The 22,963-nt window shown below is 37.6% G+C and overlaps 1 protein-coding gene across 1 annotated transcript; it reads right to left on the bottom strand.

Annotated features, from left to right (window-relative positions):
- On the bottom strand, window positions 333–5,132 carry LOC107620975. The gene is made up of 5 exons (XM_016323042.1): window positions 4,069–5,132; window positions 3,733–3,931; window positions 1,738–2,277; window positions 759–1,124; window positions 333–677 (listed from the first exon to the last, which is right to left on the bottom strand). The coding sequence occupies exons 1-5, from the start codon at window positions 5,130–5,132 to the stop codon at window positions 333–335; spliced, it is 2,514 nt and encodes an 837-aa protein (XP_016178528.1).

Genomic DNA, 22,963 nt, shown 5'->3' with positions numbered 1-22,963 from the left:
ATACGGGCCTTCCCAATTCGCCGCCAGCTTTCCTTGCCCAGGCGTCGGTAACCCGACGTCGTTACGTCGTAGGACCAGGTCGTTCTGCTCGAACTCTCTCTTGAGTACTTTGGCGTTGTAGCGCAGGGCCATCCTCTGCTTCAATGCCGTCTTCGACAAGTAGGCCATCTCCGTGGCTTCATCCACCAAGTCTTTTTCCACGGCTTCTTCGACTCTGCCCAGGAGTAGCCGCGGGCTCGGTTTGCCGATCTCTACGGGTATTATTGCGTCTACCCCATATGTGAGTCGGAAGGGGTCTCCTCAGTAGACGACTACTGGGTCGTGCAATAAGACTAGAGGACCGATGCTAGCTTGTCTGCCCATGTTCCCTTTTTCTGGTCAAGTCGCTTCTTGAGGCTCTGCAAGATAACCTTGTTCGCCACTTCGACTTGTCTGTTAGTCTGGGGGTGCTCAACTGACGAGAACTTTTGCTGTATTCCCAGACCAGCGAGGAATTCCCCGAATCTCTTGTCAGCAAACTGGGTTCCATTATCCGAGATGACGACTTCCGGGATTCCAAACCTGGCTATTACCTGTCTCCACATGAACTTCCGGCAGTTTGCCAAGGATATGCTAGCCAGCGGCTCGGCCTCTATCCACTTGGTGTAATAATCGATGGCCAATATTAGGTATTTGCCCTACCCCGGCCCCATTGGGAAGGGTCCCAACAAATCGATTCCCCACTGCGAGAAAGGTTGGGAAGCTGTTATTAGACTCACTTCGGTCACTGGTGACTTGTGGAAATTGACATTCTCTTGGCATTTTTTGCACCTTCTAACGAATTCCTTAGAATCTTCCATCATAGAGGGCCAGTAATAACCTGCTCTGACGAGCTTTTTGGCTAGGGCCTTCCCTCTGATGTGATGACCGCAACATCTTTCATGGACTTCTCTGAGCATGTAGTCTGTTTGGTCGGGACGTAGGTGCTTCAACAGGGGTTGGCTAAGCCCCTTCTTAAATAATTGGTCCTGTATGATTGCATACTTTGCCACTTCTCGCCTTATTGTCCTTTCCACTTTCTCGTCGGTGGAGAGTTTGGCCCTTTCCGAGAAATCAACGATTGGGCTCATCCAAGAGGGTTCTGCCTGAGTTAGATGCAAAGCTACTGCCAGTTCCTTTATCAAACCTTGGATGAGAGATCGGTTCCCTATCCCTGGTTTTGTGCTCGCCAGTTTTGATAGGAGATCTGCCCGTGTGTTCCTCTCTCTCGGGACGTGTTGGACCGTGACTTCCTCAACTCTCTGACTTTCTTCAGGTATTTCTACAATAATGAATCTCTGGCTTGGTAGGCCCCATTGATCTGCGACGTCACGACCTGTGAGTCACTACATATTTCCAGCCTCGTAGCTCCGACCTCCCTTGCAGAGCTAGGCCGCCTAGCAGGGCCTCGTATTCTGCTTGATTGTTCGACACCGGGAATTCGAACTTGACTGACTGCTTGTATACAACTTCAGTTGGATTTTCTAAGATGATTCATGCTCCTCTGAACGTTTGGTTGGATGCTCCGTCCACGTGGAGCCTCCAACATGTGTTCGGAGTCCTGGAAGGGTCCCCTGTGACCTCTACCAGGAAGTCAGCCATGGCTTGAGCTTTGATCACGTACCTGGGTTCATACTACAAGTCGTATTGGGATAGTTCGACAGCCCAAGTCATCATTCTACCCGCCAGATCGGGTTTCTGGAGTACTTGTCGGATTGCCTGATCCGTCCTGACGATTACTTGGTGTCCTTGAAAGTACTGCTGCAACCTGCGCGACGAGGTTAGGAGCGCATATGCCACCTTCTCCAGCTTGCTATACCTTAGCTCTACTCCTTGTAGTGCTTTACTCACAAAATATATTGGTTGCTGGGTCTTCCCCTCTTCTCGCACTAAGACTGCTGCCAATGCCTCATCGGTTACCACCAAGTACAAGTACAGCACTTCCCCATTCTTAGGCCTCGCGAGGACAGGTGGTGCCGAGATTATCTCTTTGAAGTGTTTGAAAGCCTCCTCACATGCCGGGATCCACTCGAATGCGATCCCCTTCTTCATCAAGTTAAAGAAGGGCAGAGCTTTGGCCGCCGACGCACCGAGGAAGCGGGATAGCGCGGTGAGTCTGCCCGCCAACCTCTGGACGTCTTTCACACTTTCCGGGCTTTTCATTTGTAGGATTTCTTCACACTTTTTCGGGTTGGCCTCCACTTCTCTTTGGGTTATCATGAATCCCAAGAATTTTCTGGCTTTGACGGCGAAGGCACACTGATAAACCACTATTTTATGGTTTATATTGTGTTTAATTGTGTGGTTTTGTCATGATCCTTGCCCACTTATTCATCAATTTAGCATGCATTTTGATTTCCTTCCTAAATTCAGTACATGTTTAAAAATTGCTTCCTAGAGACTTTAATTATTTACTCTTAATTCTCCTTTGTTCCATTCGATGCCGTGATCTGTGTGTCAAGTGTTTCAGGCCTTATAGGGCATGAATGAGATGGAGATTGGAGAGGAAGCTAGCAAAAATGGAAGGAACACAAGAATTTGAGGAGATAACCAGTGAGAAGTGACGCGGTCGCATGGCTCACACGACCACGCGAAGGAGCACAAATCGCAGTGACGCGGCCGCATGGCTTGCGCGGCCGCGCGGATTGGAAAGCGCAAGCGATGCGGTAGCGTGGACGACGCGAACGCGTGGAGAGGAAAAAGCGCAAGCGACGCGTCCGCATGGACGACGCGATCGCGTGACATGTGCGATCTGCATAATCTGCAGAATTCGATGGGGGCGATTTTAGACCTTATTTCGGCCCAGTTTTTGGTCCGGAACAGCAGACTAGAGTCAGAGAATATGCAGAAACAACACACACATTCATTCAGTAGTTTTAGATCTAGTTTTTCACTCTCTTAGGTTTTTCTCTCTAGTTTTTAGGATTTTAATTTTCAATTGGTCTTAGCATTGGAACAGTGAGAAGATTTATTTCCTCATCAAGACTTCATCATTCTAGTTTGTTCTCTTAACTTGGTTTTATTCTTCCATGTTCTTTGTTATGTTCAATTTTGTCATTCAGATACTTTTATGATTAATCAATGCAAGGATTATTTCTCTTTAATTCAATTTCAATTCCAATAATCATGTCTTCCTTTAATTCCCTTTTATGTGCCATGGATTCTTTATTTACAATGTGTGAGTAGTTTCATTACTTGATAGGGAGTTGATTAAAAGGAATTCTTGAGTTAGAAGGATTGAAAGAGAATTTTATAGTTGGGTTAAATGTTGGATTGCTATCTTGTCACCAACGCCAATCCCTTTGAACTAAGTGGGTTGTAACTCGTGAATAGATTTGGCAGTCCAACTTGTTTGACTTTCCCTTACCTAGTAAAGGATAACCAAACAGAGTAACCGTTAATTATAAATCAATCTTAAAAATCACTCCATCAATGATAGAGATTCTAACTAATCAATTCCCAGTCAAGGCTTTTATTTATATTATTTAAAATTTCTCAATTTAAATTCTAATTTACTTAGCTCAACTTCTTGGAACATCTGATTAATAAAACAGCACACTTTTCTGCAACTCGTTGGGAGACGACCTGGGACTTAAAACTCCCAGTAATTTTAATTTAAACTCTCTGTGACATATTTCTAAATTGATAGACAGATTTTCGGTGAGTTAAGAACTATACTTGCAACGTAATCATTTTAATAAATTTTTAATTCACCAGCTTCTGCTTCCCATCACACACTTCAGCGGATTGAGCCTCATATCGTGTCGTCGAAGAGAGGTGAAGACGTTTTCCAGGTCGCCGATGAGGTCCTCGGCTTTGGCAGTCTTGACCAAGATGTCGTCTATGTATACCTCCACCGTCTTGCCGATGAGGTCTTTGAAGACCTTGTTCATCAGCCGTTGGTATGTAGCCCCTGCTTTCTTTAGTCCGAACGGCATCACCTTGTAGCAGTATGTCCCTCCTGGCGTTATGAACGCCGTTTTCTCTTCATCTGGCCGGTGCATCGGTATCTGATTGTACCCAGAATAGGCATCCATGAAACTCAGATACCGGTAACCCGCCGCCGCGTCAACAAGAGCATCGATGTTGGGAAGGGGGAAGGAATCCTTGGGACATACTTTGTTAAGGTCAGAATAATCCATGCACATTCTCCATTTCCCACTGGGCTTTTTCACCAAAACCATATTCGACAGCCAAGTCGAGTAGTCGAGTTCCCGAATGAAGCCCGCTTCTAGTAGGCTGGCCGTTTGCTTGGCCACCTCTTCTGACCTTTCTTGGGACATTTTTCTCCTTCTTTGGGCCACTGGCTTTGCCTCTGGTCTCACGGCTAGCTGGTGCGACATGAACTGGGGGTCTATACCCGGCATGTCGGCCGGAGTCCAGGCAAACAAGTCACTGTTAGCTCTGATAATCTCCATCAGGGGTTCTTTCAAGTCATGGGGTAGGTTTCTGTTTACAAAGGTAAACTTCTCATCCGATTCGCCGACCCTGAACTTTTCAAGGTCCCCCTCCGGTTCCGGCCTGGGTTTGTCATCAACTCTGGCATCCAGGTCGGCAAGGAAGACACCGGATGCTTCTCTAGACTTCTTCCTTAGGGAGAGGCTGGCGTTGTCACATGCGATCGCCGTCTCCAGATCTCCTCTGATGGTCCCCACTGATCCATCATCAGCAACAAATTTCATTAGCAGTAGTTTGGTGCAAATTACCGCCCCAAACTCGTTGATGGTCTTCCTCCCCAAGATGAGGTTGTAGGCCGTGGAGTCCCTTAAGACAACAAACTCCGCCATTAGTGACCTCTTCCCCCGACCTCCGCCAATGGAAACCGGGAGGGAAACTACTCTGTCAGGCTTGATGAAGTTATCGCCTAGGCCTACCACGCCGTGTTGGTGGCCCCTCAAGTCGGTGTTCCGTAGGCCCAAAGTATTAAATATATTGCGGAACATGATGTTGGAATTAGTTCCCGTGTCCACCAGGATCCGTTTTACTAGATCGGTGCCCAGCCTGGCCGTGATCACCATCGGAGGGTTCTCTGCGACCTCGTCAAACCATTGATCTTCGGGGCCGAATGATATCGAGGGTACCCTCCGGGAGGGCGGCGTGGAGCCAGAGGACATAGCTAAGACCTTGGCGTCCTTCTTGCTAGCTGATTTCGATCTGGGGGGGGGACGTCTCTTCTGATCACCACATTTACCACAGTGAGGCCACGCTCATTATCCTCCTCGGGCTCCCGTCTTTGTCTTACGGCGTGGCTTTTGTCCTTGTTTGATCGGTCATGGTCCCGCCTCCTCGGTTCCCTTATAAGATGGGAGAAATTAGCCAACTTTCCTTCCCGGATGGCTTGCTCCAGGGCATCTTTGAGGTCGAAGCAGTCTTAGGTCTTATGGCCATAGCCCTTTTGGTAATCTCAATAGAGGTTTTTGTTTCCTCCCGTCCTATCCTTGAGTTGTTGGGGCTTCGACAAGATGCCCTTGTCGGTGATCTGCTGATAGACTTCGATAATTGGAGCTGATAGTGGGGTATAGTTGGTAAACTTTCCTACCCGGGAAAACGGCTTGAAGGTTTTAGCTGATCCTCCGTCTTTGGAGTGCTCTTTCAACCTTTCCCCGCCGCCGGATGGGCGAGTATTGGAGTAGGCAGGCTGCCGTTTATTGGCTGCCACGACCTGGCTTACTTCTTCATCATTGATGTACTCCCTGGCTATGTTCTGAATTTCCTGCATTGTCCAAACGAGCTTGGTGGTAAGGTGTTTCCTGAAATCCTCGTTCAATAACCCGTTGGTCAGACACAGGCTGGCCACTGAATTGGCTAGGCCGTCAATCTCCAAACACTCGTTGTTGAATCTGTCCAGGTAATTCCGAGTCGACTTGCCGGTTCTTTGTGTTACTCCTAGCAGATTGATCGGGTGTTTTGCTTTAGCGATACGCGTGGTGAACTGAGCCAAGAAGGCACGAGTGATGTCGGCAAAGGCAGTTATGGAGCCCTAAGGGAGGGCATTGAACCAACGAATCGCCGGTCCTGCTAAAGTTACGGGAAAAGCGCGACACCTTACTTCATTGCCTACCCCTTCCAGGTTCATCCTGGCTTCAAAGGCCGTTAGATGCTCCTGGGGATCTTGAGTCCCATCATACCTCATATCTGTCGACTTGTCAAAGTGCTCCGGTAGTCGGACTCCGAGGATTGAGTGGTGGAAAGGGGTCGCCCCATGACCACCAGTCGTCGAGTTCTCCTCGGTCTTTCCCTGCTGTTCTCTCTGTGTGGTCGGCTTCTCCTTGACCTTTCCCTGTTGTTTTCTTGATGTGGTCGGCTTCTCCTCCTTCGCTCCCTGCTGTCTTCTCGTTCTACGGTATCTCTTGTCGACGATCGGGAGTAAATCACAGGATCTCGTCGTCTCCGGGGCACTTCCCTACTTTCCTGGCTTTCTGACTCTGTCCGGGGGCTCGGAGTGTGCCTGGAGTGACTTCGTCGGAGACTTCTTTCTCCCCTTTGAGGAGATCGGGAGCGCTCTTGACTAGGAGTCGGCTGATAACGCTCCCTACTAGCCACCTCTCGCTCTAGGTTTTGCACCTTGTGGCGCAGTTCTTGTATTATTCTGGCGCTATCACTACCTGTTCCTCCAAAGGGTCGTCTCTCGGGTTGCCGCGGGGGGATCTGGTACGCTCACGAGTGGGAGCCCCAGTGGCCACTGATGCGTGAGCATCTTGTCTATCTTTTCCTAGTGAATTTGCATCTAAATTGTTGAATTTAATTAAGAATTAATTATATTTTAGCCACTATGGATGCTATTTTGAGTTTTGTACAATACTGTTTATTTTAGGTAGCATTTGGCGGAATTTGATGAAGTTTCTACAGAGAAAGAGAAGAAGCCAAGGAGATGACCAGCGAATACCGATGCAGACGCATGGCTCACGCGACCGCGCGGAATAGAGGAAATTGCAATGACGCGATCGCGTGCCTAACGCGAACGCGTGGACTGGAATCTACACAAATGACGCGAACGCGTGGACGACACGGACGCGTCACATGCGCCATGTGCAGAAAAAGTAGAAAAACGATGGGGGCGATTTCTGGGCTGTTTTGACCCAGTTTCTAGCCCAGAAATCACATATTAGAAGCTGCAGAATGGACAAATCAAGTGGTCCCACCCATCAGCTGAAGACTTGTTAATTAATTCGAATTTAAATTCAAATCTTAAATTAGAAAGAGATATTATTTTAAGTTTAATTTTAAATATTAGATTTTAAATTTATTAGGATTAGTTATAAAAAGGAATCTGATGCCATCAGATGGGAACTCTGTACATTTGGACCTGAATCCTTATTTTCTCTTTTCCATGAGCAACTAAACCTCCACTGTTAAGGTTAGGAGCTCTGTCTATTTCTATGGATTGATTTTATTGCTTTTACTATTTTAATTTATGTATGGATTTATATTTAAGAATTGTTTTCGCTCTTTATTTTATGAATTTGGGTGGAACGGAAGTATGACCCTCTTTCTATTTGAGTTCTTGTAAAACTTGGAAAACCTCTTTACCTGAACAACAGCTTGAAAACTATTTCTCCTAAATTTTAATTATCTGAATTTAATAGGATACGTGACATATAATCCTTTTACCTCTTGGATAATTAGAGTTTTTGTGGCATATAAACTAGAAATTGATTATCACCCTCTAATTGGAATTAATTGACCAAGGAATTGGCAGTTAATGAATTTTAGGGAGACTAGGAAGGTCTAAGGAATTAGGGTCTAGTCACATACAGTTTGTCATAAATTAAATCCTGCATAATTAAATTAGTTAGTAAGAAAAGTTAATCCGGAAAAATAGATAACTCTGAAACCTTAACTATCTTCTCCATATATTATTCTCATCTTAATTACTTGCCTTTCTTCAATATTTTTGATATTGTTTAATGTCTTTTATATTGCATCTCAACACTATTTTCTGTCTGTCTAACTAATCCTATCAAACGCTATTGTTGCTTAATCCATCAATTCTCGTGGGATCGACCCTTACTCACGTAAGGTATTACTTGGTACGACCCGGTGCACTTGCCGGCTAGTAAGTGTGGTTGTAAAATACCGCATCAAGTTTTTGGCGCCGTTGTCGGGGATTGGCTGTGATTAACAACTATTCGTTGTTTGATTGCTTAGATTAGATAATTTTTTTATTTATTTTATTATTAATTTTTATTTTGCGTTTTTTTTAAGTTAATTTTTTTTTCTTTTCTTTTACGTTAAATTTTTTTTTCTTTTCCTTTACGTTTATATCCCCCCTCCCCTGTTTCGTTTTTCATTCTTTTTTTTTATTTTTATTAATTAAAAAAAGAAAAATAAAATAAAATAAAATAAAATTAAATTAAATTAAAATTAAAATTAAAATTATATATTTTGATTTATTTTCTCAATTTCTGAATTTATGTTTGGTGTCACTCAGTTAATTTTATTTTAAATTTTTCTTTTTATTTTTCCTTTTAAATTTTGGAATTTTTGTTATTTATTTATTTAGTATTTTTTATTTTATTATTTTACACAGGTTACCTCACAGGAACTTCTCTACACTCGGACGTAGAGAGTCCCATCTTTTCTTGTCTTCTGGTTGTTTATGCGTAGGAACAGAGACAAAGGACATCTCTTAGACTTTGATCCTAAACCTGAAAGAACTTTCAGGCGACGTTTACAACAAGCAAGACTTTGCAAGGCTGCAGAATCCACTATGGCAAATAATAATGCTAATGCCAATGTGGTAAATCTGAATGGGGATGATCAACAGAGGAGAGTGCTTGGCTCTTATTCTGTCCCTACTGCGGATCTTTATGGAAAAAGTATTGTGGTACCTCCTATAAATGCAAACAACTTTGAGTTGAAGCCACAATTGGTCACCTTGGTGCAACAGAATTGCCAGTATCATGGACTTCCTCATGAAGATCCAAATCAGTTCATATCTGATTTTCTGCAGATATGTAATACTGTGAAGACAAATGGAGTGAATCCAGAGGTGTACAGACTCATGCTTTTTCCGTTTGCTCTGAGGGATAAAGCAAAGCAATGGCTAGATTCCCAACCAAAGGAGAGTCTGAATACTTGGGAAAAGGTCGTTACTGAATTTCTCACTAAATTTTTCCCACCAAAGAAGCTGAATAAGCTCAGGTTGGAGGTTCAGACTTTCAGACAGAAGGAGGGTGAAACTCTTTATGAAGCTTGGGAGAGATACAAGCTACTGACTAGGCAATGCCCTCCTAACATGTTCTCCAAGTGGACCCAACTGGATATCTTTTATGAAGGCTTAGGAGAGATGTCAAAGATGAGCTTAGATACCTCTGCAGGCGGTTCATTGCACAAGAAGAAGACACCAGAGGAGACTATTGAGCTGATTGAATTAGTTGCAAGCAACCAATATCTCTACTCATCTAACAGAAATCCTGTGAACTCTGAGACCTCTCAAAAGAGAGGTGTGTTGGAAGTAGAAGCTGTTAATGCTCTTCTTGCTCAGAACAAGCTGATGTCTCAGCAAATAAATCTACTTACTCAACAGATGGGTGGCATGCAAGTCTCAGCTATCAACACCCAAAATCCACCACAGGAAGTCTCCTATGACATGGCAGGTAACTTTATGCAAAATGATAATTATGATTATGCTCAACCCTCTTCTGAACAGGTGAATTACATGGGGAGTGGTCCTAGAAATCCCAACAATGATCCATATTCTAAGACATACAACCAGGGATGGAGAAATCACCCAAACTTTGGGTGGAGGGACCAACCTCAGAGACCTCAGAACTTCAACAATAGCTCTCAGGGCGGTTTCCAGCAGAACAATGATTTGGAAGCAATATTGACAGGTTTTAAACAGGAAACTAGAGCATCCATCAAGAACATGAAGATTCAAATGGGTCAATTAGCCACAAAGGTTAATGAAATTGATCAGAGGACCACTAATAGCCTTCCTGGTAACACAATTCCAAATCCAAGAGAGGAATGCAAGGCTATCACCGTAATAAGTGAACAAGTGGCAAGTACGGAAGCACAAGTTATACAGGAAACCAGAGCCTCTATTAGAAACTTAGAAGTGCTAGTGGGCCAACTGAGCAAGCAAATACTTGAGAAGTCTGCAAGTACATTTCAAGAGGATACAGTGGTGAACCCAGGAGAAGATTGCAAGGCTATTCAATTGAGAAGTGGTAAAGTAGCTGGCTCTGAAACCAAGGCCAATGAAGAGCTAGTTGAAAAGGAAGCTCCAGATGAGAAGAAGGAAGAAGTAGAGCATGCCCCTCCAAAGCGTGCAGACAACCCATTCCCAGACTCTCTTGACACTTATCCTACACTGCCAAAGGCTCCTGAGTACAAGCCTAAGATGCCGTATCCTCAGAAACTTCAAAAGGAGACCAAGGACAAGCAGTTTTCAAAGTTCTTGGAAATATTCAGAAAGTTACAAATCAATATTCCTTTTGCTGAGGTTTTGGAGCAAATACCTATCTATGTCAAGTTCATGAAGGAGCTGTTGTCAAAGAAAAAGCGTTTAAAGGGAGATGAGACAGTAGTCCTGACTAAGGAATGTAGTGCTGTCATTCAGAATAACTTGCCAAGGAAGATGGCAGATCCAGGGAGCTTTCAAATTCCATGCACCATTGGGAGCACAACCTTTGAGAAAGCCCTATGTGATCTAGGGGCAAGCATAAATCTAATGCCTTTATCTGTGATGAAGAAGCTGCAAATTCAAGAGGCACAACCCACAAAGATAGCATTACAGATGGCAGACAAATCTATGAAGCCTGCATATGGATTAGTGGAAAACATCTTGGTTAAAGTGGGAAAGTTCTTCCTCCCAGCAGACTTTGTGATTCTTGACACAGGGGAGGATGAGAATGCCTCTATAATTCTAGGAAGACCATTTCTAGCCATTGGAAGAGCTCTAATTGATGTAGAAGTGGGTGAATTAGTGCTTAGAGTGCATAATGAGCAACTGGTCTTTCATGTCTTCAAAGATGTACATTCAACAGGTGAAGAAGAGAGGTGCATGCAGGCTGAGCTTATTGATCCAAACCTTCAAGAACCCCCTGATGATGCACAGCAGAATTTGCAACTCAAACCTCCTGTGGCGACAACCGATAAAATTCCGCCTGACATCAAACCTAAGTTTGGTGTTGAAACTGCATCATTCACCAAGGAGGAGGTCCCCAAAAAGAAAAAAATACCCAGAGGATGGAGAAACAAAAAGATCCCCACTGAAGGTTTCTCCCCAGGAATGAAGGTGGTGTTGACCAGCAATCCAGCATGGGTTTATACAGTAATCAGAATCCTCTCTCTGGAGCATATTGAGCTACGTTATGGAGACACAGGAAAGAAGTTCAAAGTAAGGGGTGAAGAGCTGAGCCCCTATTATCCTCCTCCTTAGAGGAGATGATCGTCAAGCTAGTGATGATAAAGAAGCGCTTGTCGGGAGGCAACCCGATAATTTCGTATCCTTAGCTATTTTTCGTAGTAGTAGTTTTCTTAGTTATTTTATTTTATTTTTTTGAGTTCTTACTAATTTTCTGATCATGCAGCTATGTTCTTCCAGGAACCGAACACCTCAAGCTATATTTATGAAAAAAAAAAAAGCACCCGACGAGCCAGCGTCGCTGACGCGAACGCGTCATCTAGGGGTGCAAGAAAAAAAAATAAAAAGTTACAGAGAGTTGCGCGGGAGTGGCGCCAGAATGGAGCCTTTCGCACAAACGATCCCACGCGATCGCGTATCTCACGCGTTCGCGTCGTTTGTAATTTTCGTCATTCACGGGTGACCTGCAAATTCGACGTAAAAGAGCGTTTGGGCAGAGATTTGTGCCAGCTTGGGGCAAGAAGTGTGCTAAAAGCACAAATTTGGTCACGCGGACGCATGACTGATGCGTTCGCGTCAGTAGCATATATGGCCATCCACGCGAACGCGTGCCTGACGCTATCGCGTCATTATGAAGAATGCGCGTCGTACGCGATCGCGTGCTGCACGCGAACGCGTCGCTTGCGCCGCCCAGTTTTCTTTCTCTCTCTCTCTCCCAATCCTAGTTCTCTCTTATTTTCTTATCCTTTTATTTTTTTTTCATTTTAATATTTGTCTCCTCTATTTTCAGTTCTTATTTGCTTGAGGACAAGCAAACCTTTAAGTTTGGTGTTGACGCTGCGCTTATAGGTTTTCTAGTACAAAAGGGAGGCGAATCGTCTTCACGGAGGAACACAACCTGAAGAATAAAATGACCGCTAGGATAATTAAGGTGGTTGAGTTCCTTTCATTTTTATTCCTTCCCTCTTTTCTATATTATGTTCCAGTTTCTTGTTATTTTTCTTTATTTGTTGCATGATCCTTTATTAGTTAGAATCCTAGGACTAGTTTAGTTTTACTATTGCTTTAATTCTGAAAAAAAAATGTCTCATGTATTACTCACTGAGCCTAATTTCAAATCAAAAATACAGGAGTGATATATTGCATGAGAAAGTGGGTCTATATTGAAGAATAGTCTTATTTACTTAAATGTGGTGGTGTTTTCTGTGATTCTGAATGCATGACATGAATAGTGCATAATTTTTGATAGTGAAGTTTATGAATGTTAAAATTGTTAGCTCTTGAAAGAATGATGAAAAAGAAAAATGTTATTGATAATCTGAAAAATCATAAAATTGATTCTTGAAGCAAGAAAAAGCAGTGAAAAACACAAAGCTTGCGAAAAAAAAAAAACAAAAGAAAAAAAAGCAAGTAGAAAAAGCCAATAACCCTTTAAACTAAAAGGCAAAGGGAAAAAAAAGGATCCAAGACTTTGAGCATTAATGGATAGGAGGGTCCTAAGAAATAAAATCCTGGCCTAAGCGGCTAAATTAAGCTGTCCCTAACCATGTGCTTGTGGCGTGAAGGTGTCAAGTGAAAAGCTTGAGACTGAACGGTTAAAGTCGTGATCCAAAGCAAAAAGAGTGTGCTTAAGAACTCTGAGCACCTCTAACTGGGGACTCTAGCAAAGATGAGTCATAATCTGAAAAGGTTCACCCAGTTATGTGTCTGTGGCATTTATGTATCCGGTGGTAATACTGGAAAATAAAATGCTTAGGGTCACAGCCAAGACTCATAAAGTAGCTGTGTTCAAGAATCAACATACTGAACTAGGAGAGTCAATAACACTATCTGAATTCTGAGTTCCTATGGATGCCAATCATTCTGAACTTCAAAGGATAAAGTGAGATGCCAAAACTGTTCAGGATTGCAGTTGTAAACCCAACTATAAGAGAAGACATGGGCTTAATCGAACTCTTATTCTCATGCAAATTCACATGCTAAGCTTATATTAGTTTTGGTTGCTTGAGGACAAGCAACAGTTTAAGTTTGGTGTTGTGATGCGTGAGCATCTTGTCTATCTTTTCCTAGTAAATTTGCATCTAAATTGTTGAATTTAATTAAAAATTAATTATATTTTAGCCACTATGGATGCTATTTTGAGTTTTGTACAATACTGTTTATTTTAGGTAGCATTTGGCGGAATTTGATGAAGTTTCTGCAGAGAAAGAGAAGAAGCCAAGGAGATGACCAGCGAATACCGACGCGGACGCATGGCTCACGCGACCGCGCGGAATAGAGGAAATCGCAATGACGCGATCGCGTGCCTAACGCGAACGCGTGGACTGGAATCTACACAAATGACGCGAACGCGTGGACGACACGGACGCGTCACATGCGCCACGTGCAGAAAAAGTAGAAAAACGCTGGGGGCGATTTCTGGGCTGTTTTGACCCAGTTTCCAGCCCAGAAATCACAGATTAGAAGCTGCAGAATGGACAAATCAAGTGGTCCCACCCATCAGCTGAAGACTTGTTAATTAATTCGAATTTAAATTCAAATCTTAAATTAGAAAGAGATACTATTTTAAGTTTAATTTTAAATATTAGATTTTAAATTTATTAGGATTAGTTATAAAAAGGAATCTGATGCCATCAGATGGAAACTCTGTACATTTGGACCTGAATCCTTATTTTCTCTTTTTCATGAGCAACTAAACCTCCACTGTTAAGGTTAGGAGCTCTGTCTATTTCTATGGATTGATTTTATTGCTTTTACTATTTTAATTTATGTATGGATTTATATTTAAGAATTATTTTCGCTCTTTATTTTATGAATTTGGGTGGAACGGAAGTATGACCCTCTTTCTATTTGAGTTCTTGTAAAACTTGGAAAACCTCTTTACCTGAACAACAGCTTGAAAACTATTTCTCCTAAATTTTAATTATCTGAATTTAATAGGAAACGTGACATATAATTCTTTTACCTCTTGGATAATTAGATTTTTTGTGGCATATAAACTAGAAATTGATTATCACCCTCTAATTGGAATTAATTGACCAAGGAATTGACAGTTAATGAATTTTAGGGGAGACTAGGAAGGTCTAAGGAATTAGGGTCTAGTCACATACAGTTTGCCATAAATTAAATCCTGCATAATTAAATTAGTTAGTAAGAAAAGTTAATCCGGAAAAATAGATAACTCTGAAACCTTAACTATCTTCTCCATATATTATTCCCATCTTAATTACTTGCCTTTCTTCAATATTTTTGATATTGTTTAATGTCTTTTATATTGCATCTCAACACTATTTTCTGTCTGTCTAACTAATCCTATCAAACGCTATTGTTGCTTAATCCATCAATCCTCGTGGGATCGACCCTTACTCACGTAAGGTATTACTTGGTACGACCCGGTGCACTTGCCGGCTAGTAAGTGTGGTTGTAAAATACCGCAACAAGTTTTTGACCCTGCCTTCCTCCTCGCGTGGGTTGCCTCCGTCGTCCACCGCCACAGTACCCAGAATAAAGTCCATGTCAGCGAATCCCCATAGACAGCGTCAATGTTCGATACCTCGGGGTTATGGACAGGTCGGGATAGATCCCTGGGAATTGGTGGGGATAAGCTTGAATATGGGCCTGATGGAAGTGATGTGCGAGCGAACGACCTCTCGAGCTCTTCGTGTAGATTGGGGGGGAGCCATCTACAATGACACTCCGACGCCCAAGTCAGGAAGTATGCAGGTAGCAGAGAGTAGGATATGGTGACGTACCTTGGGGGAGGGGTAGGTCCCTCGCCATATATACCGTGTCAGAGGTGGGCCCCTCAAAGACAGACCCACTTTCCGCGAAGTTTTCCTTTGCCAGCTGTTGCCAAGTGAGCTGGCTCCCTGGAGGAGAGGTACCTGGGTCAAGATCCGGTTGTGTGGTACTCCGTAAACTGGTCGCCCGGATCCAATGAGGCAGCACGTTGGCCAGGTCGGCCATAAGGCCAGTTGGGCTGGGCCGCAACAGAATGTAACATAAATAATATAGATAAGTTATTCTAATATTTTTTATATATGAATTTAAAATAAANCCCACTTGCCCTCTAAATCCGCCGGTGGAACCTTTGGGAAAAATAAATAGTTAAACACCAGATCCGCATTGGTCAATACTTATGCACGTATATGTAACACATTATTCATTTATTTTACAGAGAAGATAAAAGAATATATAGTGGCCGGATAATTCGTTACCTAGCATAATTATACTTTTAAATGTGCAACACAGAAAATAATGGTATTAGAAAATTTTCAAGCATATCTCAACAAGACAACAACTGTATTATGCACTGTGAAATAAAATATTTTAGAATTAGCATTATTATATTATATATTATATAATTCATCTTTTGTTAAAAAAATCATGGTAAGACTTCTTAAACATCTGAAAATAGTCCTTCAATCAAGTAAAAACTAAAAAGACAAAAAGATAACATATTAGCTTGAACCTTAAAAAAACTTGCACTCCTGTATAGGGAAGTCATGTGCAGAAATTTTATTTCTTTATTTATTATGAGTTATATTGTTTGTGAAATCTCATATAAAAAAAAAAGGATTTTGTTTATAAGATGCTTAAAAGTAAAATTACTTGCATTAATTTGAGCTAAACGTATAAAAATAACAAATTTATTAAAAGAAACAATACTTTTTTATATTCCAAAAATTATATATATCATGTTATTGTATATTGATTAAATAATTATGCATCTATTTTATATATTATTTCTTAATTTGAGAAATTATAATTTATATAATTGACACATTGATTTTAATTGAAAAAAATTAAAATAATAAATTTTAATCTTATTTCATACACGATACATGACAAATTATTAAATTTATAAAGACTTAAATTTAATATTTGCAAATATGATAACATTATGTTACTACAATTTACTTCTTCATTGTCCAAATAAAATTATTCAATTTGAGTAATTTATTTTCTACTTTAAAGGTATAAATTGTAAGTATTAATTATGATAAATGATATGCCTAGTAAATAAAATAATTAAAACTTATTTTACTTTTATTTTTTAAAAAATCAAAGTATTATTGGTTTTTAGAAAAATCAAATAATATTTTTTAGTAAAAATTTTTCTTTCAAATGTATCAAATATGTTTAAAATTTAATAAAAATACTTTATTATTTTAAAAAGTGTTTTTTCACAAAAAAAAAAATTCTAATCCAAATAGAATATTTTTTTAGTAATGGTACACATTCAAATTTTTTTATGAACCAAGTCTAACAAGTTAAATAATAAGATTTGGAATAATACTAACTATAACTGATTTTTGTTATGTTAAACTAATTTAGTTATACTTGGTTAAAAAAAATACTTAAATGTATAACATTAATTTTTTTTAGGTTATTCAATATATTTAATATTAATATTATTTTTCTTTAATAGGTATAGATGAACTAAAAAGACAATCATACTTACCTTGCATATAATGACTTCTTTCTTATATAATAGTATTTAAATTCTTTTTAAATTTTTTATTTCTTTGCTTTTGTTTATCTACTTATTTATAATATATTAAAGGTGAAATTAAATATTGTTATCTTAAAAAACTAATACACAATATAAGTAAAAAATATTGCACATACATCTTAATAATAAAGTTGATATATTTTTTTCATTTAATATTTTCTTCGTCCATCTTTAATTTACTAATATTAAGATCTTTTCGCTTCGTTTACTTTTCTTAATTATCATGGGGTATGAAAAAAAATATTAACAATAATACTTGTTAAAATCTAAATTAAAAGATGATTATTCTAAATAAATTCTAAAAAATCACAACAAAAAAGTTTATATGTGCTCATTTATTTTTTGATAAGAATTATCATTATTTTTTAAAATATTAAACAAAATTTTATCATAAAATAAAATAGGAGAAAAGAGTCAAACAAAAAAATATTAATTTAAGACAATTATGATTCTAAAATTTTTCATCTAATCAATTATAAGCAGCATAAGTAATTATCATTAACTTACAAGTGTAAGCAATTAGTTAATAAAATTAATGAAAATATATTTAATATTAATTTTAAATTTATTTATTAAAATGGTTTCTTATATACAAAAAAATTAATTCATTATGGCTTTACAAAATTTGTGAGTCTATAATTCTAGTTTTTTTTTTTTTAAATTTGACTACGGTTTGGTTTAGTAAAGTTTTTTGAAGAGGTGTTTATACTTTTTAAAAGTACAAACTCTTCATTTTGTGTTTGGTAAATAAAAAAAGAGTATGTGCTTATGTTTATAACTTTTAAAAGATCGAAATACTTTTGAAAGCAACTAAGGTGGAGCTTTTTAAACTTAGCTTTTGTTTTTCAAAATTTAAAAGTTTAATATAACCTCATATATTAACTAATTTTCGAATTTATCGTTTAAATTTATGTCTTTTATAGTATTTTTAAATTTTAAAAACAATTTTACCAAACGTAATTGTTTTTGTTCGTGTTTATTAAAAATAATTTTTAATTTAATTTAGCAAATATAAATGCTACACTTTTTAAAAATGGAATCGAACGGATCTGCTGGCATCGACGTCGAGCAGCAACGGCGGGACCGAACGACGAGGAGCAACGACGAGATCCAGCGACCGAACGACGAAGAGCAGCTCGGTGGTGAAGAACAGCGGTGGTNTAAAAATTAAAATTTTGGTAAAAAATGATGATTTTAAAACTAAGTTAAACGTTTGGGACCATTTTGTAGCGAAAAACAGGTCGAAGATAAAATAAATTTTCAGCCTCTACCTTAGAGACCAAAATCGTAAACCCTTTTACCAAATTAAGCCTCCATATATCTTTCACTGTTAATTAATGACTTAATATTTTATTTTTTTAATAAATATTTTTTACCAATAATGTTAATGATGCACAAAATTTATTATTTATTTTTTCTATCAATCCTTATTATTTATCTATTGTCAATTTCTAAGTTATTCTTAATAAGTTTTGCTCATGAAACTATCTATACTATTATCCTATATCATAATTTAGTTAACAAGAATGATGAGATTAACTTTTTTCCTAAGATTTATCATTAATTAATTTTTTGAAAAAGATTTTAATAAATTTATTTCTTTAATTAATGAATATCTCAATTAATTAAATTAAAAATATATTTAGTGACAATTCCAGTTAATATATCATTTTTTTCAATAAAACAAATTAATAACACTTACCTAGTAAAGTATTATTTTCTATTGCAAATATGTAAGCTCATTTTTTATAAAAGAATAAAAATTTTACAAAATCTAACTCGCCCAATGATGCAGTTTTAAATATATCTACTCAAACTAACTTGAAGCTAATTTGGATAAAAGAGCCATTTTCAAATCAATTAAACTGTCTAAAGGATGTAAGGGTTGCATGCCTACCAAACAATTTCTTTGTAAATGTCCACAAAATTTTCTTTTCTTAAATCTAGACCATTTGTATTTTTTTTATATTAAATTTGGTTGGTTACAAATAATAGAATAGTCATATTCCAAAAAGTACACTGGAACAGGTGAAAAGCTTCCTATATTATATAGTTCGAATTTGAATCCTCTAAAGTTTGAATTTTACTTTAGAGGATAAAGTATGGGAAAACTTTCACATGTACCAATCACTTTTTTGGTACAGCAATATAGCAAGTACAATCTGATTAGCAGTCAAATCCTTATCATATAGTGATGAATAAAAAGTCTAAAATGTCCTTAGTTATATAGTAAAATTATGAAAATGACAGACTGGCTTTGTGCTTCATGGTTGAAGCTAATAGAAAACTGAGGTCAGAATGTATGGCTCTAATGGCTGGAAGCTGATGGGCCATTTATTTACCAACCCAAGAAACATATTAGATGGACTTGGATTACTAAATAATAAAGAACCCAGACCCGGTAGTGATATTTATTTTGTTTGTAAAAATTTTAAACGTTGTCGTTTTCATGTAAAACAATCCCCCAAAAGTATTGTTTTTGTCCTCAACGTTTGGGGTAAGTCCCAAAGTTGTCCCTAACATTTCAATCGTCCTATTTAAGTCCCTAACGTTTCAAAATTGACTTAATGTTGTCATGCCGTTAGGGATCCATTAACAGAATTGACGGCGGAACAAAATTGAGACGATTTTGAAACGTTAGGGACTTAAATAGGACGAAAACGTTAGGGACAAAAACGATATACAAAAATAAATTTTAATTTAATTTTATCTTTCAATAATATTAATTTTTTACTGTATATAGTATTCAATTATTTATCAATTCTGTTAACGGATCCCTAACGGCAGGACAACATTGAGTCAGTTTTAAAACGTTAGGAACTTAAATAGGACGATTGAAATGTTAGGGACAAAAACGATACTTTACTCTTAAAAAATTATTTTATATTACTTGACAAATAATTAGATTGTTATATTCAAAATTTATTAACTAATTACTTTTGTTAAAAATATTATTATATAATTGTTCATACCCTAACCCAATGTCCAGGCCCAGACCCAAACACCTTAAGAAGGCCCCATCAGTAAGGTTGGCCTTCCCCCGCAACTGACATTCGCATAGGAGGTCGGTTCCAACGCTAGGAAGTCGGTAAAGAGTGTTAACGGACAGATAACACTCATTCAAATAAGTAACTGTCTCTAAAATCTTTCAACCCACTCCCCAAGTCAAATCTCAACCTCCCTAAGATAAAGGGACGGTTATCCTCCTTAAAAGGTGGAACCATCCCAACGGTAGTTATGGGTTTACCATTATAAGTACACTGACAATCCTCAGGTAATTAGAAGTCCCATACTCTTAAACTTGCTTAGACCATTGCTGACTTAGGCATCGGAGTGTCTTTCCAGGTACCACCCCCCTTCCCTTGCACATACATAAGTCGGACGAGGACTCTTGACCGGGAGTCGGATCAAAAGCCTCCTCATTCACCCGATTGGGCCAACCTTATGAGTCTAGCCCATCAATCTCTGGTTACCCAACGTAACAATAATATATTTTTTATCAAAATATTTTAAAAAATAATTTATCTAAAATATTATATATAAGTATATAACACATAGAGATATTAACTTTTTTATTTTTTTTAAATTAAAAAAAGCATAATAAGTATTAAAATTATATACAAGTTGGACTATTGCAGAAATATAATCACATAAATGCAACGTGAATCACCCTAATCACATCTCTATGTAAATTAAATGAGTCAGACTAGATTTAGCTTTCTATATAAATCAAAACAGTCTAGTTCGATTTATACATATTTGCATGTTATCCTAGTAAATCTAATCAGGTTGTTTCAATTTATGCATGCGTGCATGCTATCCTAGTAAATCTAAACATAGTGATTAGATTTACACATGCATAAATCAAAACAGGGTGATTAGATTTATATAGAGAGCTAAATCTAGTCTAGGTCATTCGATTTACTTAGAGAAGTGATTGGGGAGATTCATATAACATTTTTTAATAACCATATTTTTTTATTCATTTGATAATTTAAATAATTATCAATAACTTTATACTACTCACATACAGTTTCTACCTTCTTCGATTCTCCATATTTATAGTTGCACTAAATTTTCGTATCTTTTTTTTTGTTTTAGTTAAGTTTAAAATTTTAAACATTATTTTAGATTAGTAACATACACGAACAAAAAATTATTAATTTCTATGTGGCACGTTTTTTTACTATACTATATTAATACTAAATAGATGTATAAGACTTAGTTCCATTTGTTATCTGTGAGTCGGATTTCTCAGCCTAAATAATAAACCAAAAAAAAAAAATAAAAAAGACTGTAAATTTAACAATTATGGTTTCAGAGTTTGTAATCTCATAAAATAATGCTAGCCAAAAATCATACAAAAATGATGCACTTAAAAATTATTCATTATCCTTAAATTAATATAAGAAAAATCATGTACCAAAAATGTCTATTAACCGTTCAATAAAGAAATCAGCAACCAAAACAAAAGGTCATGACAAAAAAAAATGGAAAACATAAGGTAAGCCATCCAAAAAACGAACGACTAAGCCACCAAGCCACGCCACCAACAAGAGAAGCTTGTGTCAAGAGGCAGCAGGATGTAATTTCCATAAATCATACCTCGTGAAACGCAAAATTTGATACACACCTCACAATGCTTTCCATTATAAACACATGTTACATAGAAAATCACAACCCTTTGTTTAATTAATTATTAAATTCAATGGACACTTTACATGGAACATGAGAGTTCCAAAAAAGTGCTCTGGACCATTTGAAAACTTTCCTAAAATATGATCTTCTACCCTTAAATAGTTTCCCTTTCGGTGTTTGCTATGGTACGATGATAAATTCATATGTACCGATACGTTTAAAATATAGACAAATAACAATAAGATATGTGGAATTTATTTTCCACGTCAGTATTTAATTTTTTCTTTTTTAAATATATAGTATATCACCACTTTTACTAAAACACCCTTTTAATTAAATAAAAATAAAAAAATGTATTTATTTAATTTTATAAAAAAACTTAAATATCCTTCCTTTATTTGATTAGACAAAAATACTCTTTTAAATTAATCAAATTTTAAATTTCAATTAATCCTAATTTTATAATTTCAAATAATTGAAACAATAAAACAAAAACATATTAAAAAAACAAAAAATTAAAATTATTATTCATCTGTGTTAAACATATTAAAAAAACAAAAAACTAAAATTATTCTTCGTCTGGTTTCAGAAACCTTCTCATTCAAGTCTTTGAAGGTTTCAATTTTCTTCATCTTCTTCTCTCCTCTTCCTATCCTCTCTCTCTGTCTTTGCATATATATTCAGACGGTGAAGAATCAGGGGCTACAGCGGTGGCGTTGGAAGGTACAGGCCACATGTGCCGGCTGTGTTTCCACTCCTCAGGACCGGACCCATGCATAATATTTCTCCATCTTCATTGATCCCACAATTCTCTCTGGAAAGAAACATCAATTCGAGGTCGAGTTTTCCCACAACAGCAAAAATTGAAAACCCTAGATTCGAACAATCGGCATGGACTGCTAAAGAGAGACCAACGACAAAATCGAAAAACCTTAGATCAAACCCCTCATATCTCTTCAGAGGCGTGAATTAGAAGGTTTTTGAACCCAAACGAAGAACAATTTTAATTTTTTGTTTTTTTAATATGTTTAACACAGATGAAGAATAATTTTGATTTTTATTTTTTTAATATGTTTTTGTTTTATTATTTTAATTATTTGAAACTATAAAATTAGAATTAATTGAATTTTAAAATTTGATTAATTTAAAAGGATATTTTTGTCTAATCAAATAAAGGAAGAATGTTTAAGTCTTTTTATAAAATTAAATAAATAAATGTTTTTTATTTTTATTTAATTAAAAAGGTGTTTTAGTAAAAGTGGTGATATACTATATATTTAAAAAAAAAAATTAAATGCTGACATGAAAAATAAATTCCACACGTCTTATTATTATTTGTCCATATTTTAAACGTATCGGTACGTATAAATTTATCATCGTACCGTAGCAAACACCTTCTCTTTTATATTTATTCACACTTTATTATTGGGGTCCATGACAAAGCATGCCTTCTTTTAGTCTTGTTTCGGTTACCAAAA

Source organism: Arachis ipaensis, chromosome B10 (genome assembly GCF_000816755.2).
Source record: "Arachis ipaensis cultivar K30076 chromosome B10, Araip1.1, whole genome shotgun sequence".
NCBI lineage: Eukaryota > Viridiplantae > Streptophyta > Magnoliopsida > Fabales > Fabaceae > Arachis > Arachis ipaensis.
This window is presented reverse-complemented; position numbering and strand designations above follow the sequence as displayed.

Excerpts from the sequence above, each read along its gene's own strand:
- LOC107620975 (XM_016323042.1), bottom strand. The coding sequence starts at position 5,132 with ATGTCCTCTGGCTCCACGCCGCCCTCCCGGAGGGTACCCTCGATATCA. Across the intron at positions 3,932-4,068 it reads GACGCGGCGGCGGGTTACCG|GGGCTACATACCAACGGCTG; the intron begins GTATCTGAGTTT and ends TAAAGAAAGCAG. Across the intron at positions 678-758 it reads ACAAGTCACCAGTGACCGAA|GGCAAATACCTAATATTGGC; the intron begins GTGAGTCTAATA and ends GGGCCGGGGTAG.